Source organism: Nerophis ophidion, linkage group LG21 (genome assembly GCF_033978795.1).
Source record: "Nerophis ophidion isolate RoL-2023_Sa linkage group LG21, RoL_Noph_v1.0, whole genome shotgun sequence".
In the NCBI taxonomy this organism is placed as follows: domain Eukaryota; kingdom Metazoa; phylum Chordata; class Actinopteri; order Syngnathiformes; family Syngnathidae; genus Nerophis; species Nerophis ophidion.
In genome coordinates, this window is record NC_084631.1 from 38,019,814 (window position 1) to 38,041,583 (window position 21,770).

The 21,770-nt window shown below is 39.4% G+C and overlaps 2 protein-coding genes across 4 annotated transcripts in view; both read left to right on the forward strand.

Moving 5' to 3' along the window:
- The first annotated feature begins 345 nt into the window (after positions 1-345).
- Positions 346-8,884, forward strand: rpl14 (ribosomal protein L14). Its single transcript, XM_061882561.1, has 6 exons — positions 346-453; positions 3,496-3,597; positions 4,740-4,834; positions 4,908-5,007; positions 8,454-8,507; positions 8,635-8,884. Exons 1-6 carry the CDS (start codon positions 451-453, stop codon positions 8,845-8,847), a joined length of 567 nt encoding a protein of 188 aa, XP_061738545.1. The 5' UTR covers positions 346-450; the 3' UTR covers positions 8,848-8,884.
- A 5,016-nt stretch (positions 8,885-13,900) lies between these two features.
- The window catches only part of snrka (SNF related kinase a), a 56,301-nt gene continuing 48,431 nt past the window's right edge, over positions 13,901-21,770 (forward strand). For all 3 annotated transcript variants that reach the window (XR_009803541.1, XR_009803540.1, XM_061882562.1), the window contains exon 1: positions 13,901-14,136. The gene's annotated coding sequence lies outside the window, so the exon portion shown is untranslated. The remainder of the gene's footprint in view (positions 14,137-21,770) is intronic.

Below are 21,770 nucleotides of genomic sequence, written 5' to 3' on the forward strand. Positions count from 1 at the left end.
TTTATATCTTTTTTCCAAATAGTTCAAGAAAAAACACTACAAATGAGCAATATTTTGCACTGTTATACAATTTAATAAATCAGAAACCGATGACACAGTGCTGTTTTTTACTTTTTTATCTCTTTTTTTCAACCAAAAATGCTTTGCTCTGATTAGGGGGTACTTGAATTAAAAAATGTTCACAGAGGGTACATCACTGAAAAAAAGATGAGAACCGCTGCCTTGGACGAAGAATAGCAGACAAAACAATACAAAATTAAAAAAAAAAAGCTGAAGTGTGGTTATTTTTAAAAGACAATATGTACATAAAGTACAGTATATTCCATATCATAGTTTGGCTTCAAATCTGACGTCAGAGCGAGCACATGTTGCGCATGCGTACTTGGTAAGCGGAAGTGGTATTGCCCCTGCCGGAAGTGGCCTCGTCCTTTCTGCTGCCCGGCTGCCATCATGGTGAGTTCTCCGTGACGGAGTTAGCATTTACACCGCCGTGTTTCTGCTTCTAACTCTCCTTTGTGGCCTGGAATGTTCACCACACGCGACACCTAACACCCGCCTGCAATTTAGCCAACATGGTTTACAGCCAGCCTTCAACTTTGTCCACCTTTTTCGCCCGACGGTAAAATGTCGGCCGCAACGTGGTCATTGCGGCCTTGTTTGCTGCTGGACTCTAAACAACCTAAATAACTCATTAACTAACTACCAGTCCTTGTAGCCAACGCTCAGTTAGTTGAATAAATCCATGTTGTTGAGCTCCGACTCACATTACACGTACTTACAAGGAGTTAGCCTGGTGCTAGCAGCTTGTCTGCTAATCCCCGACTTGTACACATTTAAACACCAGTAATACACTTTTAAACACCATTGATACACATTAAAACATCATTAATACACATTTAAACATTTTAAAACATCATTAATTCACATCAAAACAGAATACCCATCAATACAACATTCATACACATTAAAACAGCATTAATGCACATTAAAACAGCATTCAAACACCTTAAAACAGCATTCATACACCTTAAAACAGCATTCATACACCTTAAAACAGCATTCATACACCTTAAAACAGCATTCATACACCTTAAAACAGCATTCATACACATTAAAACAGCATTCATATACAATAAAACAGCATTCATATACATTAAAACAGCATTCATATACAATAAAACAGCATTCATATACATTAAAACAGCTTTTATACACATTAAAACAGCATTCATACATATTAAAACGGCATTCATATACATTAAAACAGCTTTTATACACATTAAAACAGCATTCATACACTAAAACAGCTTTTACACACAAAACGGCATTCATACACATTAAAACAGCATTCATACACTAAAACAGCATTTATACACATTAAAACAGCATTCATACACATTAAAACAGCTTTTATACACAAAACAGCATTTATACACATTAAAACAGCATTCATATACATTAAAACAGCTTTTATACACATTAAAACAGCATTCATACATATTAAAACAGCATTCATATACATTAAAACAGCTTTTACATTAAAACAGCTTTTATACACATTAAAACAGCATTTATACACATTAAAACAGTATTCATACACATTAAAACAGCATTCATACACTAAAACAGCTTTTATACACATTAAAACAGCATTCATACTCATTAAAACAGCATTCATACACATTGAAACAACCTTAATACACATTAAAACAGCATTCATACACATTAAAACAGCATTCATACTCATTAAAACAGCATTCATACACATTAAAACAACCTTAATACACATTAAAACAGCATTCATACCCATTAAAACAGCATTTACATGAATACACGTCAATTCACGCGACCTAACTTTTGTAGAGGAAAGTTGCAGACTTTTAATCCAACGCTCCCTAGCTAAATTACTGTATTTTCCGCACTATAAAAAGCCTAAAAACCTCAAATTTTCTCAAAATCTGACAGTGCGCCTTATAATCTGGCGCGCCTTATATATGGACCAATATTGAACCACAACAGGTCTCACAACTACGGTAAGCAGCCACCGACTTAATTTTTCCCCGTAGAAGAAGTGTGCTTCTTCTTCTACGTTAAGCAGCCGTCGACTTAATTTTCCCCCGTAGAAGAATAAACGCGTGGTGCATGCTGGGATATATGACAGCGGGGGGCGTGCCGTTTCTGTCTGTTTATGTAAAGACCCCAAAATGGCTCCTATTAAGAGACACGCTTACGACGCAGAGTTTAAACTCAAGGCGATCAGTCACACAGTAGAACACGGTAATAGAGCAGCAGCGAGGGGGGGGGGGGGTTCGTGCTAGCGGGGTGTGTAATATAGTCGGGAAGAGTCATTGATGCAAAGGATTCTGGGAATTTGTTGTGTTGCGTTTATAATTTGTTAAAGTGCGGATGTTCTCCTGAAATGTGTTTTGTCATTCTTGTTTGGTGTGGGTTCACAGTGTGGTGCATATTAGTAAGAGTGATAAAGTTTTTTATATCACAACCTTCAGTGTAACCTGTGTGGCTGTTGAACAATAATGCCTTTCAGTCGTGTACGTCTATCAGCGGAAGCCATTTACAGCATGTTACTGGGCTTGCAAGCCGTTTGTATATGTTGTCAAATGTGTCAAAGGCAATGGCTTCATAGCACGCCCTTTTATTGTTATCTGAGAGACCGTCAGCAGATATACGCAAGAATGGTTGCTTTGAGAATTCGGGAAACTCCCGGAAAATTTGGGAGGGTTAAAAGTGTAATGCTGTCAAGCGGAATTGAAAATTTGGGAGGGTTGAAAGTGTAATGATGTCAAGCGGAATTGAAAATTTGGGAGGGTTGAAAGTGTAATGCTGTCAAGCGGAATTTATGTAAAAGTTGCGGCCCGGGTGTCTGAGACCCCTGGTTTACACATAGCACAAAGCAAAGTAAAAAAAACTCTTTATGCTGTGTTATTTCATTTTAAATTTCAAAAGAGTCTTGTGGCTCCCATTGTCTTCTTTATTCTGTGAAACGGGTCAAAATGGCTCTTTGAGTGGTAAAGGTTGCCGACCCCTGATCTAAAGGATGCATAACGTAACCCCAGCCTCTACTGTAGCATCTATTCTACGCGCCTTATAATGCAGTGCGCCTTATATATGAACAAAGTTTTAAAATCGGCCATTCATTGAAAGTGCGCTTTTTAGTGCGGAAAATATGGTGTGTGTACTTGCCATTAATGAACTTGCTATTCCTTCTCTGACAGTTGTGTTGACATTACAGACCTTTTAATGAGACATTTATAGTACATTTAGTTTGCTACAATCCACAAATGGCTAAAGCTTGCATTGACGGCATGTGATTTGAATTGACTGTTCACAGTGATTCAGCTAAACGGTTTCAAAAAGCCCTATCTTAGAAATGTTATCCTGTAATTGATGTGCTTTGATCATTTATATGAAAGATATTCCTGAAATGTGTCTTAAAACTGCTTTCTGTGTATTTAATTTCTAATCTTCACCTCTCAGGTGTTCAAGCGCTTTGTTGAGATTGGCCGCGTGGTCTACATCTCTTTTGGACCTTATTCCGGCAAGCTGGTGGCCATTGTTGACGTTATTGACCAAAATAGGGTGAGTGCCTAAGGGAGAACTGTACTTTGATGGAATTTTGTGTATCATTCACAAGACTTTTTTGCTTTCAAATGTGTAATAATCTGCTCCTTCTCGCAGTCTATTATGCCTTTAAATCATTCTAAAAATGCATCCGACAATACTCCATTTACATTTTGTGACCTGAATATCAACAAAGTATTGTGATCATAAGCATTTATGCAGGCAAACATTTTTTAACACACGCTGCGCTCACAGAGTGAAGTGAATTATATTTATATAGCGCTTTTTCTCTAGTGACTCAAAGCGCTTTACATAGTGACACCCAATATCTAAGTTACATTTAAACCAGTGTGGGTGGCACTGGGAGCAGGTGGGTAAAGTGTCTTGCCCAAGGACACAACGGCAGGGACTAGGATGGCGGAAGCGGGAATCGAACCTGCAACCCTCAAGTTGCTGGCACGGCCACTCTACCAACCGAGCTATGGCACAGAACGCTAACTAGCTTGTGCAGCTGCATTCTGATTGCATGTTAGCTGGTGGAAGTTAATTCTGGATTAAAAACATGCCTCTTACCTTGGTAATAAAAGTTTATGGACATAAACTTAAGAATTTGGTCATCGGTGACATCCAACTTATACCCAGAGATGGCATGGAAGACACAAGATGCTAGTTTGGAGTGCTGGCTTTTTATTATAACGTTTCTCAAATATAATGATTCATTCTTCATCTTAGTGGCAATATGACCATCCTGTCTGTCTGCATCTTAGTGAGAGCAGACCTTGTACAGTATGTGATTGTTTTGTTTCTTGTCTCTCATGAAGTCTGCCTTGATAAGATATGTTGTTGAAGGATATCAATTACATTAATGCACCACTGTATGCTTGAAATGAGCAAAATACATTAATATTACATGTTTTGAATGTAGCTGCTACTATTCTACATATATATTTTTAGTTAATATTTATTGTTAATACGTTATACTCTTTATTTTCCCTAATGTCTATTTTAACAATTCAGAATGCATTTTAACTTGTTTGCTTATCTCACTTTTGGATTGTGAATGATAGGCAAAATTCCATCAAAAGTTGTAATCCCTACAAAAATTGTGACATTTCAAAGGGCTCTTTTTGTCGTTTAATATATGTTTGGGGCATTTGCAGGCTCTTGTGGACGGTCCCTGCACTGGTGTGAAGAGGCAAGCTTTGCCCTTTAAGGTCATGCAGCTCACAGACTATGTCATCAAAGTTCCTCACAGGTGCGGGCCATCGCTCCATTCTTCATTTTAGCGGCAATGTTTGGCCTTTCCTAACGTGACTGCTCATCCACAGTGCCCGCCAGAAGTTTGTGAGGAGAGCCTGGGAGAAGGCCCAAGTCAACGAGAAGTGGGAACAGAGCAATTGGTTCAAGAAGATCGAGGCACGAGAGAAGGTGAACATGGATCTTTCTTCTACGTTGTTAGTCGTGAAAGATATTACAAATATTGAATTGGTCAGATTATGGCTGGACGAGTATGGCAAAAACAATAATCACAACTATTTTAATATGGTAATCACGTTATCATAGTTATTTTTTTTGGGGGAAAACATGAGCCCCAAGGGGAATAAGCGGTAGAAAATGGATGGATGTATGGAGTTTTGTACCGACAAAGTTGAACTTCAACTGCAGTTTATTTTTTGTATTATAGAGCGCACCGGATCTATTCAGATCTATTTGCATACAAAAGGCACACTGGATTATAAGGCGCATTAAAGGAGTCATGTTATGATTATTTTGTAAATGTAACAAATTTCCCTGTGGTCTACATAACATGATGGTGCTTCTGTGCTCAAAATGTTGCATAGATTATGTTTTACACATCTTCAACTCACTTTTTGACAATTGCCGGTCTTATCACCTTGAACCGCGCCTTTCCCCCGTCATCTTTGTTGTAGCTTGCAAGGATGAGAGTGGAAGAAGTGTCAAAAGATGGCGCTAACTGTTTTAATGACGATCATACTTTACTTTGATCAATAACGAAGCAGCATCTCCTCAGCCGTGGCTCACTAGTGCAACAACACCCGAAATGTGTCCCGTAACCAGAACTCTCTACTAACTAAAGTTCCTTGGGTGAATAATGTAAAGCCACTACACCGGTATGTTTTAGCGCTTCCACGACAAGTCTACTGACAGATATAAGTAAGAACTTTACATTACTTTATGTTAGAAATGGCAACAGCGGAGGATGAATGTCCCAGGATAGAGAAAAAGAAGCAGTTTATCAACTACGGTGGCGGCATGGATGACAATTGCAGTGGACGCGCGCACAGTTTCAGGACTAAAGCAGTTGTCAAGTACATAATATTGCTAAAGAAAACGCCAGATGTCTGCCTGCTAATAGGGGCCATTTTGGGGTTTTCACAGCAAACAATAATTATCCCCATATGTTGAAGAACAGTATGTCTGACGACAGTGCTGACAATATCTCTTATGTCTGACTGCCATCTACTGGTTGCACTTATCATTACACCATGTGCCAAATAAAATTGCTTCGAAGTTGGTAAGCACAACCAGAGTTATTCCGTAGTTTAGTGCAACACTTTGAAAGATGCACTCTCGATTTTGGAGAAAATGAAAGGTTTATAAGTGCGCCTTATAATCTGATAAATACGGTAGTTTGAAAAAAAACTGCAAACATTTGTGACGAATAAAACACAACAAATAAAATAGTAATACAAAATTGAAATAGCAATATAATAAACAATAAATGTTTTTTAATACCGTTATTTACCCCTCACGCTTGTTTTGCCACAATAGTGTGTGCTCTCTGTGTTTAATAAATGCAAAAATCCTCACATTTATTTTATTTCCAAGCTTAATTGTTTAAATGTATCAAGTGTCTTAAGTACACTATGCTTGTGTAAAGTACTTTTTAGAAAACTTTCTTCTGTAGCGCTCTTATTGTGAAGGTGGTCAGAGTGCTGTCTCCGCTTGAGAAGTAAAGAGAAGTTGATAAAAAGAAAAGGTCTCTCCATTTGCGACTGCTGTTGTACATTATGTCCTTCACAAGCAGATGAGAGGAGTTTGGATGGCTCTTGCTAGTTCAGTCGCTGTGTTGGAGATAAATGACTTCCCAAACAACTGTTCCTTCTCACAATTACAGTATTTCCCTCAAATTTGTCCTCTTCTGGGCTATTTTGCGGGCCAATTATGTGACTACTTCCGCGGTTACGCAAACGCCTAAAATATAGGACCTTATATTTATTGTTGAGTTTAGTGATTATTGTTTGGGCATACTAGCGCTGTGTCAAATAATAAAGAGCAACCATGCTGAGATCCAAAACTTTTTGTGCTCCATCATCCCTTTCACCATCTCTGGAATTTGTGTGGCCTATTCATCTAATAATGATATTTTCATGATGGTGAAAAAGCTGAATCAAATCTGCAATGTGATGAATTGTCCAGCTCTAGCTCAGATTGACACCTTACAAACCTTTAAGTCGCATCCACACGTCTTTCTAAACACATTTCCCACACTCTGTTGTTTGAAAAATGTCCTGCCACACCAGTGGCGTTTACAAAAGTCTGAGTGTAAACAAACACAGTCGTGTGTTGAAGAGAAAAATGTTTTGCAAGCTGCTATTTGCCCCAAATGTTTTGCAATCATTCAACAAGGGAGGAAATAAACTTCAAGCTTCAAAACATCAAATCTGATGAGCCAAGGCTACGGCGATATTTGAAATTCCACAGAAACGCTGGCCGTTAAAGAAGCTGCCTCACATGTTGTGGCGCTGCACCACTAGTCTGCACAATCTACACTTGCATCTAAATGGAATAAATGCATCCATTTTCCACCGCATATTCCCTTCGGGGTCATGGATAATAATAAGTATCGCTATAATTAGTGCACGCTATGTCTGGGCCATATATCGATTTTATCCATATAGTCTACTTTTTTGTTGCAGATGATTTAGAAATCTATTTTTTCTTTCAATAGCAGTGTAAGTACATCATGTCACATTCAACACAGGTCTGTCAATATAAGAGAGTAAATATTACTGTGGTATGTGAAAGACCAAAGCAGTTTTCCTTGCTTATTGTCGCTTTTTTCTCCATTCATTTATCATCATTTATTTTTATTCCTTTCATGAAAATGCATATTTACAAGCCACGTACAATTGACACTGTCATTGTTTTTTTTTGTTTTTCTTTCTTATACATTTTCATGATCAGAAAGGAGCAGATGGAAGAATTATATTCTTATATTTATCTGCCCCTTTTTTTAACACAAATTACAGTATTTTAGATGAATTATAAATGTTCCCTCCACCAACACCCGAACTCCAACATACTTTTCCATTTTCCTTTAAGCACTTTCACAATGACACGTCCAATCTAAATCAAAACTCAGTTTGATATAATTTCAGTTTTCTCTTTTTACAACTTTTTTTAAATACAAATATATTCTTACAGCTTTTTAAGTCTTTGTTTAGAGAATTCCATGCTTTCACACCAACAACAGACAAGCACATTTGTTTCAAATTTGTTCGCACTCTTGGATGTTTAAAGTCATGCGGCCTTCTGTGGTTCTCATCTTCAGATGTGAACACAAATAACTTTTGTATGTCCTTCGGATGAACTTTATTTCTCGCTTTGAACATCATTAATAGTGTATTCAATTCTACAATGTCTTTTAGTTTTAGTAATCCCGACCTAATAAAGAGTGGATTTGTATGGTCTCTATATCCTACTTCTCAATGTGCCGCCACAGAAAAAGGTGCAACTAATATTTTCACAGGCAGTTGTACCTTTTGGGAGTTTTTTAATATCTCAACTGAACAAAGTGTGGTACAAGAATTCCATCTCAGGTTTAATGCGTGCTTTGAACTTCTTTGCAGAGGGCCAAAATGTCTGACTTTGACCGCTACAGGGTGATGCACGCCAGGAGGATTGTAAGTCCCGTCCTTGTCATTCAGCCTAAAAGCCACTTTGCATGAAGAAGCTGGTGTTCTGCTGGCTGTTAACTACACGGGGAACTCTTAAACTAGATGTTTGTAATGATACACTTTGCTTCTGCAGAGGAACAGGATCATCAAGGCTGAGGTGAAAAGGATGCAGAACGCAGAAAAGAAGGCGGCAAAGAAGGCAGACGCAGCAAAGAATGGAGACCCAGCAAAGAAAGTGGGCGTGAAGAAAGAGCGTCCAAAGAGAGTGCGCACAAAGAAATTGGCCCTGAAGAAGAAGGCAGGCGCAAAGAAAGCAGAGCCAGAGAAAGTGGAGACAAAGGAGTGAAACCTTTTTCAAAATAAACATTCACTTTGCTTCTCCACCTTTTTGTCTGTCAATCTTTCTTTATCGACCTGGATACTGGCTGTCAAACTCAATACTTCATTTCTTCTGCAACTTGGAATATGCTCAATATATTTTACAGCAGGGGTCTCTGGAGCCTTTTCAAAAATGTATGAACAATTTAAGAAAATTAGGGGGGAAAATAAAAACAAATGTTTTAATTTGGTTTCTGTAGGAGGAAAAACATGACACAAACCTCCCTAATTAGTATAAAGCAGACTGTTTGTATTAAACATGCTTCACTGATTCCAGTATCTGGCGAGCGCTGTTTTGTCCTACTAATTTTGACGGTCCTTGAACTCACCATAGTTTGTTTACATGTATAAGTTTCTCAGACTTTCTAGGACGTGTTTTATGCCACTTCTTTTGTGTTTGTAGGAAGAGGAATACTGAGTTGCCTCCCAGGAACACCATACCTACTGTCAAGCATGGGGGTGGAAACATGCTTTGGGGCTGTTTTTCTGGTAAGGGAACAGGACGATTGATCCGTGTTAAGGAAAGAATCAATGGGGCCATGTATCGTGAGATTTTGAGCCAAAACCACCTTCCATCAGTGAGAGCTTTGAATGGTTGACCAAATACTTATTTTCCACCATAATTTACTAATAAATTCTTTAAAATTCCTACATATTTTTTTCACATTCTGTCTCTCACAGAGTGTACCTATGATGAAAATTACAGTTCTGTCATCATTTTAAGTGGGAGAACTTGCACAATCGGTGGCTGACTAAATACTTTTTTTGCCCCACTGTACATACAGCTAGCCTAAATAGCATGTTAGCATCGATTAGCTTGCAGTCATGCCGTGACCAAATATGTCTGATTATCACTCCACACAAGCCAATAACGTAAAAAAAAAACAACTCACCTTTGTGCATTAATGCACAACATAAGTTTTGGTTGGGGAGGAGACCCTGCCCCAAGTGGAGGAGTTCAAGTACCTAGGAGTCTTGTTCACGAGTGAGGGAAGAGTGGATCGTGAGATCGACAGGCGGATCGGTGCGGCGTCTTCAGTAATGCGGACGTTGTACCGATCTGTTGTGGTGAAGAAGGAGCTGAGCCGGAAGGCAAAGCTCTCAATTTACCGGTCGATCTACGTTCCCATCCTCACCTATGGTCATGAGCTTTGGGTCATGACCGAAAGGATAAGATCACGGGTACAAGCGGCCGAAATGAGTTTCCTCCGCCGGGTGGCGGGGCTCTCCCTTAGAGATAGGGTGAGAAGCTCTGCCATCCGGGAGGAACTCAAAGTAAAGCCGCTGCTCCTCCACATCGAGAGGAGCCAGATGAGGTGGTTCGGGCATCTGGTCAGGATGCCACCCGAACGCCTCCCTAGGGAGGTGTTTAGGGCACGTCCAACCGGTAGGAGGCCACGGGGAAGACCCAGGACACGTTGGGAAGACTATGTCTCCCGGCTGGCCTGGGAACGCCTCGGGATCCCCCGGGAAGAGCTAGACGAAGTGGCTGGGGAGAGGGAAGTCTGGGTTTCCCTGCTTAGGCTGTTGCCCCCGCGACCCGACCTCAGATAAGCGGAAGATGATGGATGAATGGATGGATAAGTTTTGGACAAAATGAGACAGAAAAAGAAGTGGCATAAAACACGTCTTAGAAGGTCGGAGAAAGTTATACATGTAAACAAACTAGGGTGAGTTCAAGGACCGCCAAAATTAGTAGGACAAAACGGCGCTCGCCAAATACTCAAATCAGTGAAGCATGTTTAATATAAACATTCTGCTTTATAGCAATTAGGGAGGTTTGTGTCATGTTTTTTTCCCCTCATTTCCATTTTTTGTATATTTTTGAAAAAGCTCCAGAGAGCCACTAGGGCGGCACTAAAGAGCCGCGGGTTGCCGACCCCTGGTATATATGATATAAACATAATATATATCAGTATAAATCCTATACTGTACATATATTACGTCAATATTACGTATATATTTTATATTGCTTTGAGTCTATTTTATACCTGCTTTGTCCTGAGCTACTATTTGGAACAATTTCCTCTGTGGATCATTCAAGTTGTCTAAGTGTAATAACTGCCACGTGGCCCTCAATGAAGGCCATTACAGAAATGTACAAATATGCATTTTTATGTGACAGAATAGTCAATAACACCTCAGTCTGAAGATGGAAGTCATCTTCTGCCAATGTTGCTCATTTCATTTTTAATTATAGCCATGCACTGCAGGTTGATGATGTGCATTATTTTTGCTGGACATCATAAATCTACATTTTAATCAACTATCATGAATATGTCATCTTATTGGATGCATGGATGTTTCACTTGTAAAAAAAAAAAAAAAAAAAGGAGATGGGGGAGGGGCTGAGACATTATTACGCAACAGCAGATTCATGTACTTCCTGTTATTGCCGCTAGAGGCCAGTGTTCCATTGTGCATGTTGCTTTGTTTACCTGCAGGAGTCATGTTGCTTTGTTTACCTGCAGGAGTCATGTTGCTTTGTTTACCTGCAGGAGTCATGTTAATTTGTTTACCTGCAGGAGTCATGTTGCTTTGTTTACCTGCAGGAGTCATGTTGCTTTGTTTACCTGCACGAGTCATGTTAATTTGTTTACCTGCAGGAGTCACGTTCCTTTGTTTACCTGCAGGAGTCATGTTGCTTTGTTTACCTGCAGGAGTCATGTTGCTTTGTTTACCTGCACGAGTCATGTTGCCTTGTTTACCTGAAGATTCATGTTGTTTTGTTTACCTGCAGGAGTTGTGTTGCTTTGTTTACCTGCACGAGTCATGTTGCTTTGTTTACCTGCAGGAGTCATGTTGCTTTGTTTACCTGCAGGAGTTGTGTTGCTTTGTTTACCTGCAGGAGTCATGTTGCTTTGTTTACCTGCACGAGTCATGTTACCTTGTTTACCTGAAGATTCATGTTGTTTTGTTTACCTGCACGAGTCATGTTGTTTTGTTTACCTGCAGGAGTCATGTGGCTTTGTTTACCTGCACGAGTCATGTTGTTTTGTTTACCTGCACGAGTCATGTTGCTTTGTTTACCTGCTCGAGTCATGTTGTTTTGTTTACCTGCACGAGTCATGTTGCTTTGTTTACCTGCACGAGTCATGTTGTTTTGTTTACCTGCACGAGTCATGTTGCTTTGTTTACCTGCAGGAGTCATGTTGCTTTGTTTACCTGCAGGAGTCATGTTGCTTTGTTTACCTGCAGGAGTCATGTTGCTTTGTTTACCTGCACGAGTCATGTTGCTTTGTTTACCTGCACGAGTCATGTTGCCTTGTTTACCTGAAGATTCATGTTGTTTTGTTTACCTGCAGGAGTTGTGTTGCTTTGTTTACCTGCACGAGTCATGTTGCTTTGTTTACCTGCAGGAGTCATGTTGCTTTGTTTACCTGCAGGAGTCATGTTGCTTTGTTTACCTGCACGAGTCATGTTGTTTTGTTTACCTGCAGGAGTCATGTTGCCTTGTTTACCTGAAGATTCATGTTGTTTTGTTTACCTGCAGGAGTTGTGTTGCTTTGTTTACCTGCACGAGTCACGTTGCTTTGTTTACCTGCAGGAGTCATGTTGCTTTGTTTACCTGCAGGAGTCATGTTGCTTTGTTTACCTGCACGAGTCATGTTGTTTTGTTTACCTGCACGAGTCATGTTGCTTTGTTTACCTGCACGAGTCATGTTGTTTTGTTTACCTGCACGAGTCATGTTGCTTTGTTTACCTGCAGGAGTCATGTTGCTTTGTTTACCTGCAGGAGTCATGTTGCTTTGTTTACCCGCAGGAGTCATGTTGTTTTGTTTACCTGCACGAGTCATGTTGTTTTGTTTACCTGCATGAGTCATGTTGCTTTGTTTACCTGCAGGAGTCATGTTGTTTTGTTTACCTGCACGAGTCATGTTGCTTTGTTTACCTGCAGGAGTCATGTTGCTTTGTTTACCTGCACGAGTCATGTTGTTTTGTTTACCTGCACGAGTCATGTTGCTTTGTTTACCTGCACGAGTCATGTTGCTTTGTTTACCTGCACGAGTCATGTTGCCTTGTTTACCTGAAGATTCATGTTGTTTTGTTTACCTGCAGGAGTTGTGTTGCTTTGTTTACCTGCACGAGTCATGTTGTTTTGTTTACCTGCACGAGTCATGTTGCTTTGTTTACCTGCACGAGTCATGTTGCTTTGTTTACCTGCACGAGTCATGTTGCTTTGTTTACCTGCACGAGTCATGTTGCTTTGTTTACCTGCACGAGTCTTGTTGCTTTGTTTACCTGCACGAGTCATGTTGCTTTGTTTACCTGAAGATTCATGTTGTTTTGTTTACCTGCACGAGTCGTGTTGCTTTGTTTACCTGCACGAGTCATGTTGCTTTGTTTACCTGCAGGAGTCATGTTGCTTTGTTTACCTGCAGGAGTCATGTTGCTTTGTTTACCTGCTCTTTGTTCAATGATACCAGATTTTAGGCAGCTTTTTTAAGCGCCCTGCTCTAAAAGCAAACACACTTCTTCCACCATTGAACATGTGTGCTGTTGAGTGTAACATGTGTGTATCCTTTCAATGTCGACCTGCAGACCAAAGTATCGGACTAGCAATAAATAATCCCTCATAGTCTTGGTGCGATGACATAGTGAACATGGACGCAGACAATTTCAAACAAACCTCTTTTGTGCACATTCTTTCTGTCGTTTTTTTAGCAGTTTGCCTTTTTAACTGTACGGGCTTGTTTTGATTACCGGCGACAAAAAGATACGCTTTTATTGTTGCTTCATCACAGATGAAGTCAATTGTGACGTCAGAGACCGACGTCGTGGATGCGCAGTGACAACGAAGGTCACGTTATACCGGAAAACGGTTACTGTGAATTGAAAATAAAATACATGTTTAGCCGGAACGCGCTTGTTGGTTTTTTTTAAAAGGTGTGTATTAAAAAAATACAAAAAAAACTTGGATTGCTTCTTTTAGTTGGATGTAATCCAACGTGGGGCTGTAAAATAACTTGACGAATAAGATGACTGTGCTTTTATTCTGAAAGCTGCGACGCGTGCTAATTTCCTGCCCCAGCACGAAGCACATCCGCTGCTTGACGAAGCCCAACGACGGGGAGGAAGAGAAGCTGACAATGTCCGCCGACAACATTTGCTTCTAAACGCCGTCTGCGTCCACCTCCGGCGGGGGGGATTATCACCGAAGCGTCGGCGGGACACAACGTCGTCGAAAGCCGTACTTCTCGCGGCTGGAACGGAACCGAAGAGGACGAGCGACTGCTTCTTTCTCCTCGTCTCCGGGGTAAGTAATCACGCCGCCGCGGCCTGCCTCGTCTCGGGTGGAACTAGTATAGTGCACGCCGCGGCTCCGGCCTCATCTCCGGGGGAAGTACTGAGTGCACGCCGCGGCCCCGGCCTCATCTCCGGGGGAAGTAGTGAGTGCACGCCGCCGAGGGCCCCTACGTGCGGCTCTTTGTTAATGCACACCATTTACCTGACACTTACCTACCTCACGCTTACCTTACACTTACCTACCTGACACTTATCTACCCCACACTTACCTGACACTTACCTACCTCACACTTACCTTACACTTACCTACCTGACACTTACCTACCTCACACTTACCTTACGCTTACCTGCCTGACACTTACCTACCTGACACTTATCTACCCCACACTTACCTGACACTTACCTACCTCACACTTACCTTACACTTACCTACCTGACACCTATCTACCCCACACTTACCTGACATTTACCTGACACTTACCTACCTCACACTTACCTTACACTTATCTACCTGACACTTACCTACCTCACACTTACCTTACGCTTACCTGCCTGACACTTACCTACCTGACACTTACCTACCTGACACTTACCTACCTGACATTTACCTACCTCACACTTACCTACCTGACACTTATCTTACATTTACCTGACACTTACCTACTTCACACTTACCTACCTGACACTTACCTACCTCACACTTAACTACCTGACACCTACCTACCTAACGCTTACCTACCTGACACTTACCTACCTGACGCTTACCTACCTGACGCTTACCTACCTGACGCTTACCTACCTGACGCTTACCTACCTCACACTTACCTACCTCACACTTACCTACCTCACACTTATCTACCTCACACTTATCTGACACTTACTTACCTGACATTTACCTGACAATTACCTACTTCACACTTACATCACATTTACCTTACACTTACCTTAAACTTACCTTACACTTACCTACTTGACACTTACCTACCTCACACTTACCTACCTCACACTTACCTACCTCACACTTACCTACCTCACACTTATCTGACACTTACTTACCTGACATTTACCTACCTCACACTTACATCACACTTACCTTACACTTACCTACCTCACACTTACCTACCTCACACTTAACTACCCGACACTTACCTACTCGACACTTACCTACCTGACACTTACCTACCTCACACTTACCTACCTCACACTTACCTACCTGACACTTATCTACCTCACACTTATCTACCTCACACTTATCTACCTGACACTTACCTACGTCACACTTACCTACCTCACACTTACCTACCTCACACTTACCTACCTCACACTTACCTACCTGGAACGTATAGGATACATGGAACGAGGGCTGCAACTAACGATTCATTTGATAATCGATTCATCTGTTGATTATCACTTCGATTAATCGACGAATAATCGGATAAAAAAGACAAACTACATTTCTATCATTTCCAATACTTTATTTTAAAAAAACGCATACCGACACCATGTCCTTGCGACTTGCCAAACATAACAATAACAAGGCAAGTGTTAGAATTTTTTTTTATTTTTATAAAGTGCACAATTGTCATGCACAATAGCAATAATTTTGCTTAGGGGAATTTCAAACCTGCCTACTACCTATTCCAACCATTCTGCAATGTTGGATGCTGAATGTCTTTCCTCTAGGGGCATGGTCGTAAGTTAGATTGACTTCATGTTCCATTCGTCTCCAATGTAGTGGCATGTATTGCCAAGGTGGCTACACTTGTCCACACATCAGTAGTGAGAGCAATTTTGCTCTGGGTGGCTTTTATGTCAGTCTACACTGCATGGAATGTCCGCTCGTACTTCCTCTCCATCAGTTTGGTAAAATGGTTCCTCCAGGGAAGAGTGTAACCAGGTTTGAGGACGTGAATCATTGGTCTAAAACCTTCATCCTCCACCATTGATAGTCACCTCATGTCAGTTAGCAAGATATTCAGGATAGCTTCAGTCAATGCAGCCGCTTGCTTTGGTGTGCACACCTTCCTTTGTATGAAGTCGCTAATGCTGGCTTGTTTCTTTCTGAAATGAGAGAAACCATATTATGAACGTAAAAAGTAGCAACATTTACATGCAACTCAATACATACTTAGTTGATGTATTTAATAATTTCTGATGTAAAAGGCAAATTTTTTCATATCTTGGTCACAGCTGCCTAGTTTTTCTTGTTATATTGTTATTTTTACTGTTCTATTTTTACTCTCATGTTGCTTTTAAATTTTTATTCTTATTGTAATATTTTCTTCTTTTTTTTCTTCCATTTAAACCCCCGTTATTTACTTGTTAAATTCGATGTCAATTCTGTACTCTGCTGCTGGAATTTAAATGTTCTTAAGGAAACTCTATGAGGGAATCAATAAAAGTACTGTCTCAGTATCTTATCAGGGACGGCGTGGCGCAGTGGGAGAGTGGCCGTGCACAACCCGAGGGTCCTTGGTTCAATCCCCACCTAGTACCAACCTCGTCACGACCGTTGTGTCCTGAGCAAGACACTTCACCCTTGCTCCTGATGGGTGCTGGTTAGCGCCTTGCATGGCAGCTCCCTCCATCAGTGTGTGAATGTGTGTGTGAATGGGTAAATGTGGAAGTAGTGTCAAAGCGCTTTGAGTACCTTGAAGGTAGAAAAGCGCTATACAAGTACAACCCATTTATTTATCTTTCCATCCATCCATCCATCCACACCACCACATTAAAAAAAGCTAAATGAAATAAATGGACTTTGGGGATGAAGCATACAACAATAATAACACAAAAATGTAACTCGTCAGATCAGAACTGGGTCAGATATTGTACACACTTCTGTTCTGAATAATAAAGGATTAATTTTAGGCTGCCTGTGAATAATAGAATGAAATATTCCAGCACCTTTACAACGTTTATATTACTAAAGCGTCACTCAAATATTATATAGCTTTATCGGGTCCGGCTACATTGGTCCATTATGAAACCAACCTGAGATATTTCTGTCCATTCATTGCCTTAAAAAAATCTCCTCGTTAACAACATATTAAAAACACACAAAGACGGACACAATAATGGACTTTAGCTGTGGACTTAAAAAAGTTACGTACCGTGAGTTTTTTTCTTCATCCATGCTGCACGTTTTGATGGAAATGTCGTCTTTGAAGTCTTTAAAGTAAAGTGTTCCGACACTTTTGACGACTTAGGTCGTACACTTTTATAACCTCGAGATCTTTCTCCGCTGAACTATCCGTACTGTTTCGCTCCGCCATTTTTAGAATGTTTACAAACAAAGGCTAGGGCGTGGTCACGTGACCTGCACATGACACGTCATTGGCTGGCTCACTGCTACCTCATGAGACGTGGGCTGTTTTGTACTGTTGTTGTACTTGTTTGGATTATTGTTTTTCAGCTGTTTGTAAATGTTGCAGTTTATAAATAAAGGTTGAGGGGAAGAAAAAAAAAATTAAAATCAAAGAACCTCCGCGCATGCGCACTGCATACATCTAACGTATTGGTGACTAAATTAATCGCCAACTATTTTTATAATCGATTTTAATTGATTTAATCGATTAGTTGTTGCAGCCCTACATGAAAGGTGTAGATTACATAGAACGTATGGATTACATGGAACGTATAGATTAAATGGAACGTATAGGATACATGGAACGTATAGATTACATGGAACGTATAGATTCATGGAACGTATAGATGGAACGTATAGGATAAATGGAGCGTATAGATTACATGGAACGTATAGGATACATGGAATTTATAGAATACATGGAACGTATATATTACATGGAACATATAGATTACATGGGACGTATATATTACATGGGACGTATAGATTCATGGAACATATAGGATACGTGGAGCGTATAGATTACATGGAACGTATAGATTCATGGAACGTATAGATTACATGGAACATATAGGATACATGGAACATATAGGATACATGGAGCGTATAGATTACATGGAACGTATAGGAAACATGGAATTTATAGAATACATGGAACGTATATATTACATGGAACGTATAGATTACATGGAACGTATAGATTTCATGGGACGTATAGATTACATGGAACGCATAGATCCATGGGACGTATAGATTCATGGAACATATAGATTACATGGGACGTATAGATTACATGGAACGTATAGATTACATGGAACGTATAGATTACATGGGACGTATATATTACATGGGACGTATAGATTCATGGAACATATAGGATACATGGAGCGTATATATTACATGGAACATATAGATTCATGGAACGTATAGATTACATGGAACGTATAGGATACATGGAACATATAGGATACATGGAGCGTATAGATTACATGGAACGTAGAGGATACATGGAATTTATAGAATACATGGAACGTATATATTACATGGAACGTATAGATTACATGGAACGTATAGATTTCATGGGACGTATAGATTACATGGAACGTATAGATTACATGGAACGTATAGATCCATGGGGCGTATAGATTCATGGAACGTATAGATTACATGGGACGTATAGATTACATGGGATGTATAGATTACATGGAATGTATAGATTACATGGGACGTATAGATTACATGGAACGTATAGATTACATGGAACATATAGATCCATGGGATGCATAGATTACATGAAACCTATAGGATACATGGAACATATAGGATACATGTAACATATAGGATACATGGAACATATAGACTACATGGAATGTATAGATTACATGGAACATATAGGATACATGGAACATATACGATACATGGGACGTATAGATTACATGGGACGTATAGATTACATGGAACGTATAGATTCATGGAACGTATAGATTACATGGAACGTATAGATTACATGGAACATATATATTTCATGGAACATATAGATTACATGGGACGTATAGATTACATGGAACGTATAGATTACATGGAACGTATAGGATACATGGAACCTATAGATTACATGAAACCTATAGGATACATGGAACATATAGGATACATGTAACATATAGGGTACATGGAACATATAGATTACATGGAATGTATAGATTACATGGAACATATAGGATACATGGAACATATATGATACATGGAACATATAGGATACATGGAACATATAGGATACATGGAGCGTATAGATTACATGGGACGTATAGATTACATGGGACGTATAGGATACATGGAACATATATGATACATGGAACATATAGGATACATGGAACGTATAGATTACATGGAACATATAGGATACATGGAACATATATGATACATGGAACATATAGGATACATGGAACGTATAGATTACATGGAACCTATAGACTACATGAAACCTATAGGATACATGGAACCTGTAGGATACATGGAACATATATGATACATGGAACATATAGAATACATGGAACATATAGGATACATGGAGCGTATAGATTACATGGGACGTATAGATTACATGGGACGTATAGATTACATGGAACGTATATGATACATGGAACATATAGATTACATGGAATGTATAGATTACATGGAACATATAGGATACATGGAACATAGGATACATGGAACATATAGGATACATGGAACATATAGATTCATGGAACCTATAGACTACATGGAACATATAGGATACATGGAACCTATAGGATACATGGAACATATATGATACATGGAACATATAGGATACATGGAACGTATAGATTACATGGAATGTATAGATTACATGGAACGTATAGATTACATGGAACGTGTAGGATACATGGAACGTATAGGATACATGGAACGTATAGGATACATGGAACATATAGTATACATGGAACGTATAGGATACATGGAACGTATAGGATACATGGAACGTATAGGATACATGGAACATATAGTATACATGGAATATATAGGATACATGGAACATATAGGATACATGGGACGTATAGATTACATGGAACATATAGGATACATGGAACGTATAGGATACATGGAACATATAGATTACATGGAATGTATAGATTACATGGAACATATAGGATACATGGTACCTATAGGATACATGGAACCTATAGGATACATGGAACCTATAGGATACATGGAACATATAGGATACATGGAACATATAGGATACATGGAACGTATAGATTACATGGAACGTATAGATTACATGGAACGTATAGATTACATGGAACGTATAGGATACATGGAACGTATAGGATACATGGAACGTATAGGATACATGGAACGTATAGGATACATGGAACATATAGGATACATGGAACGTATAGGATACATGGAACGTATAGGATACATGGAACGTATAGGATACATGGAACGTATAGGATACATGGAACGTATAGGATACATGGAACGTATAGGATACATGGAACGTATAGGATACATGGAACGTATGGTATACATGGAACGTATAGTATACATGGAACGTATAGGATACATGGAACGTATGGTATACATGGAACGTATAGGATACATGGAACGTATAGGATACATGGAACGTATAGGATACATGGAACATATAGATACATGGAACGTATGTAATACATGGAACGTATGTAATACATGGAACGTATGGAATATATGGCACAATACTAATGTTTAAATATAAAAGGGCCTTGTGTAAATTCCACCACACATTTTCAAATATATAAATAAGTACCTTGCAGTTGTAATTCTGTCAGTGGTTATTGTGAATGACAAATGGGAACATGATCCCATTGGTTTGGCTGATGATTTACCTTGCAGCGTTATTGATTCCCTTCTTTTTGCTGCGTGACAACGTGTGATGTGTTAGTTTCTGTCAAAGGTGCTGAAAGTTTCTCCAATCACACTGACTAATCAAAGGAACCCGGGGCCATCTTAGTCCTTTTCACCTTCAAAAGCTTTTTTCAAAGAACCAGAACATTTTGGTGCAAAATGTGTCTGAATGCTGAAGCCGAACTGAAATGCTAACACTTCCCACGCTAGCCAGATAGCGTCAAGTAACAAAAAATATGAGAAACATGAGCTTAAAAAGATTGCACGCTAACAGTACTATGCTAACAATAGCATGATTAAAGTTAGCATTAGTGATATTATAAACTATGATACTGAGGTTTATACCTCGTCAAATATTTTAAAAAGCTAACATTTTAATGTTGGCATACATCAAAAACCAAAATATATTAATCTGAGGTTTGTACCTGACATTTTTTTTATGTTAGCATGCTAACAATAGCATGATTAAAGTTAGTGTTGGTGATACCTGCAAGACAAGAACATATGCTTGGCTTTTTTATGCATTCTAAATCATAAATAAATAGTCAACAATGATGGAGGGTTCTCTCATTATACTCTCTAAAAACTATATTCTATATTGACCTAAAAATACAACTACAACGATTTCAGATTCTTTTCTTTGTTTTACTTTGGCCGTCCGTGGAAAAAGCACATTTTGAAAATGTAAATATGACAAATGACTTCAAGTTGGTTGCCAAATTCTGCGGCCGTTCTAGTGTTCCAATGAAGCTGCACCCGTTTCACACCTATTGCTCATCTTCTTTGTGTTCAGGTTCAAAAATGGAAGGTTCTGGATCATAATTTTTCCCCAAAGTAATTGTTGTCTGCTCGATTAGCAGATTGTTTTCTTT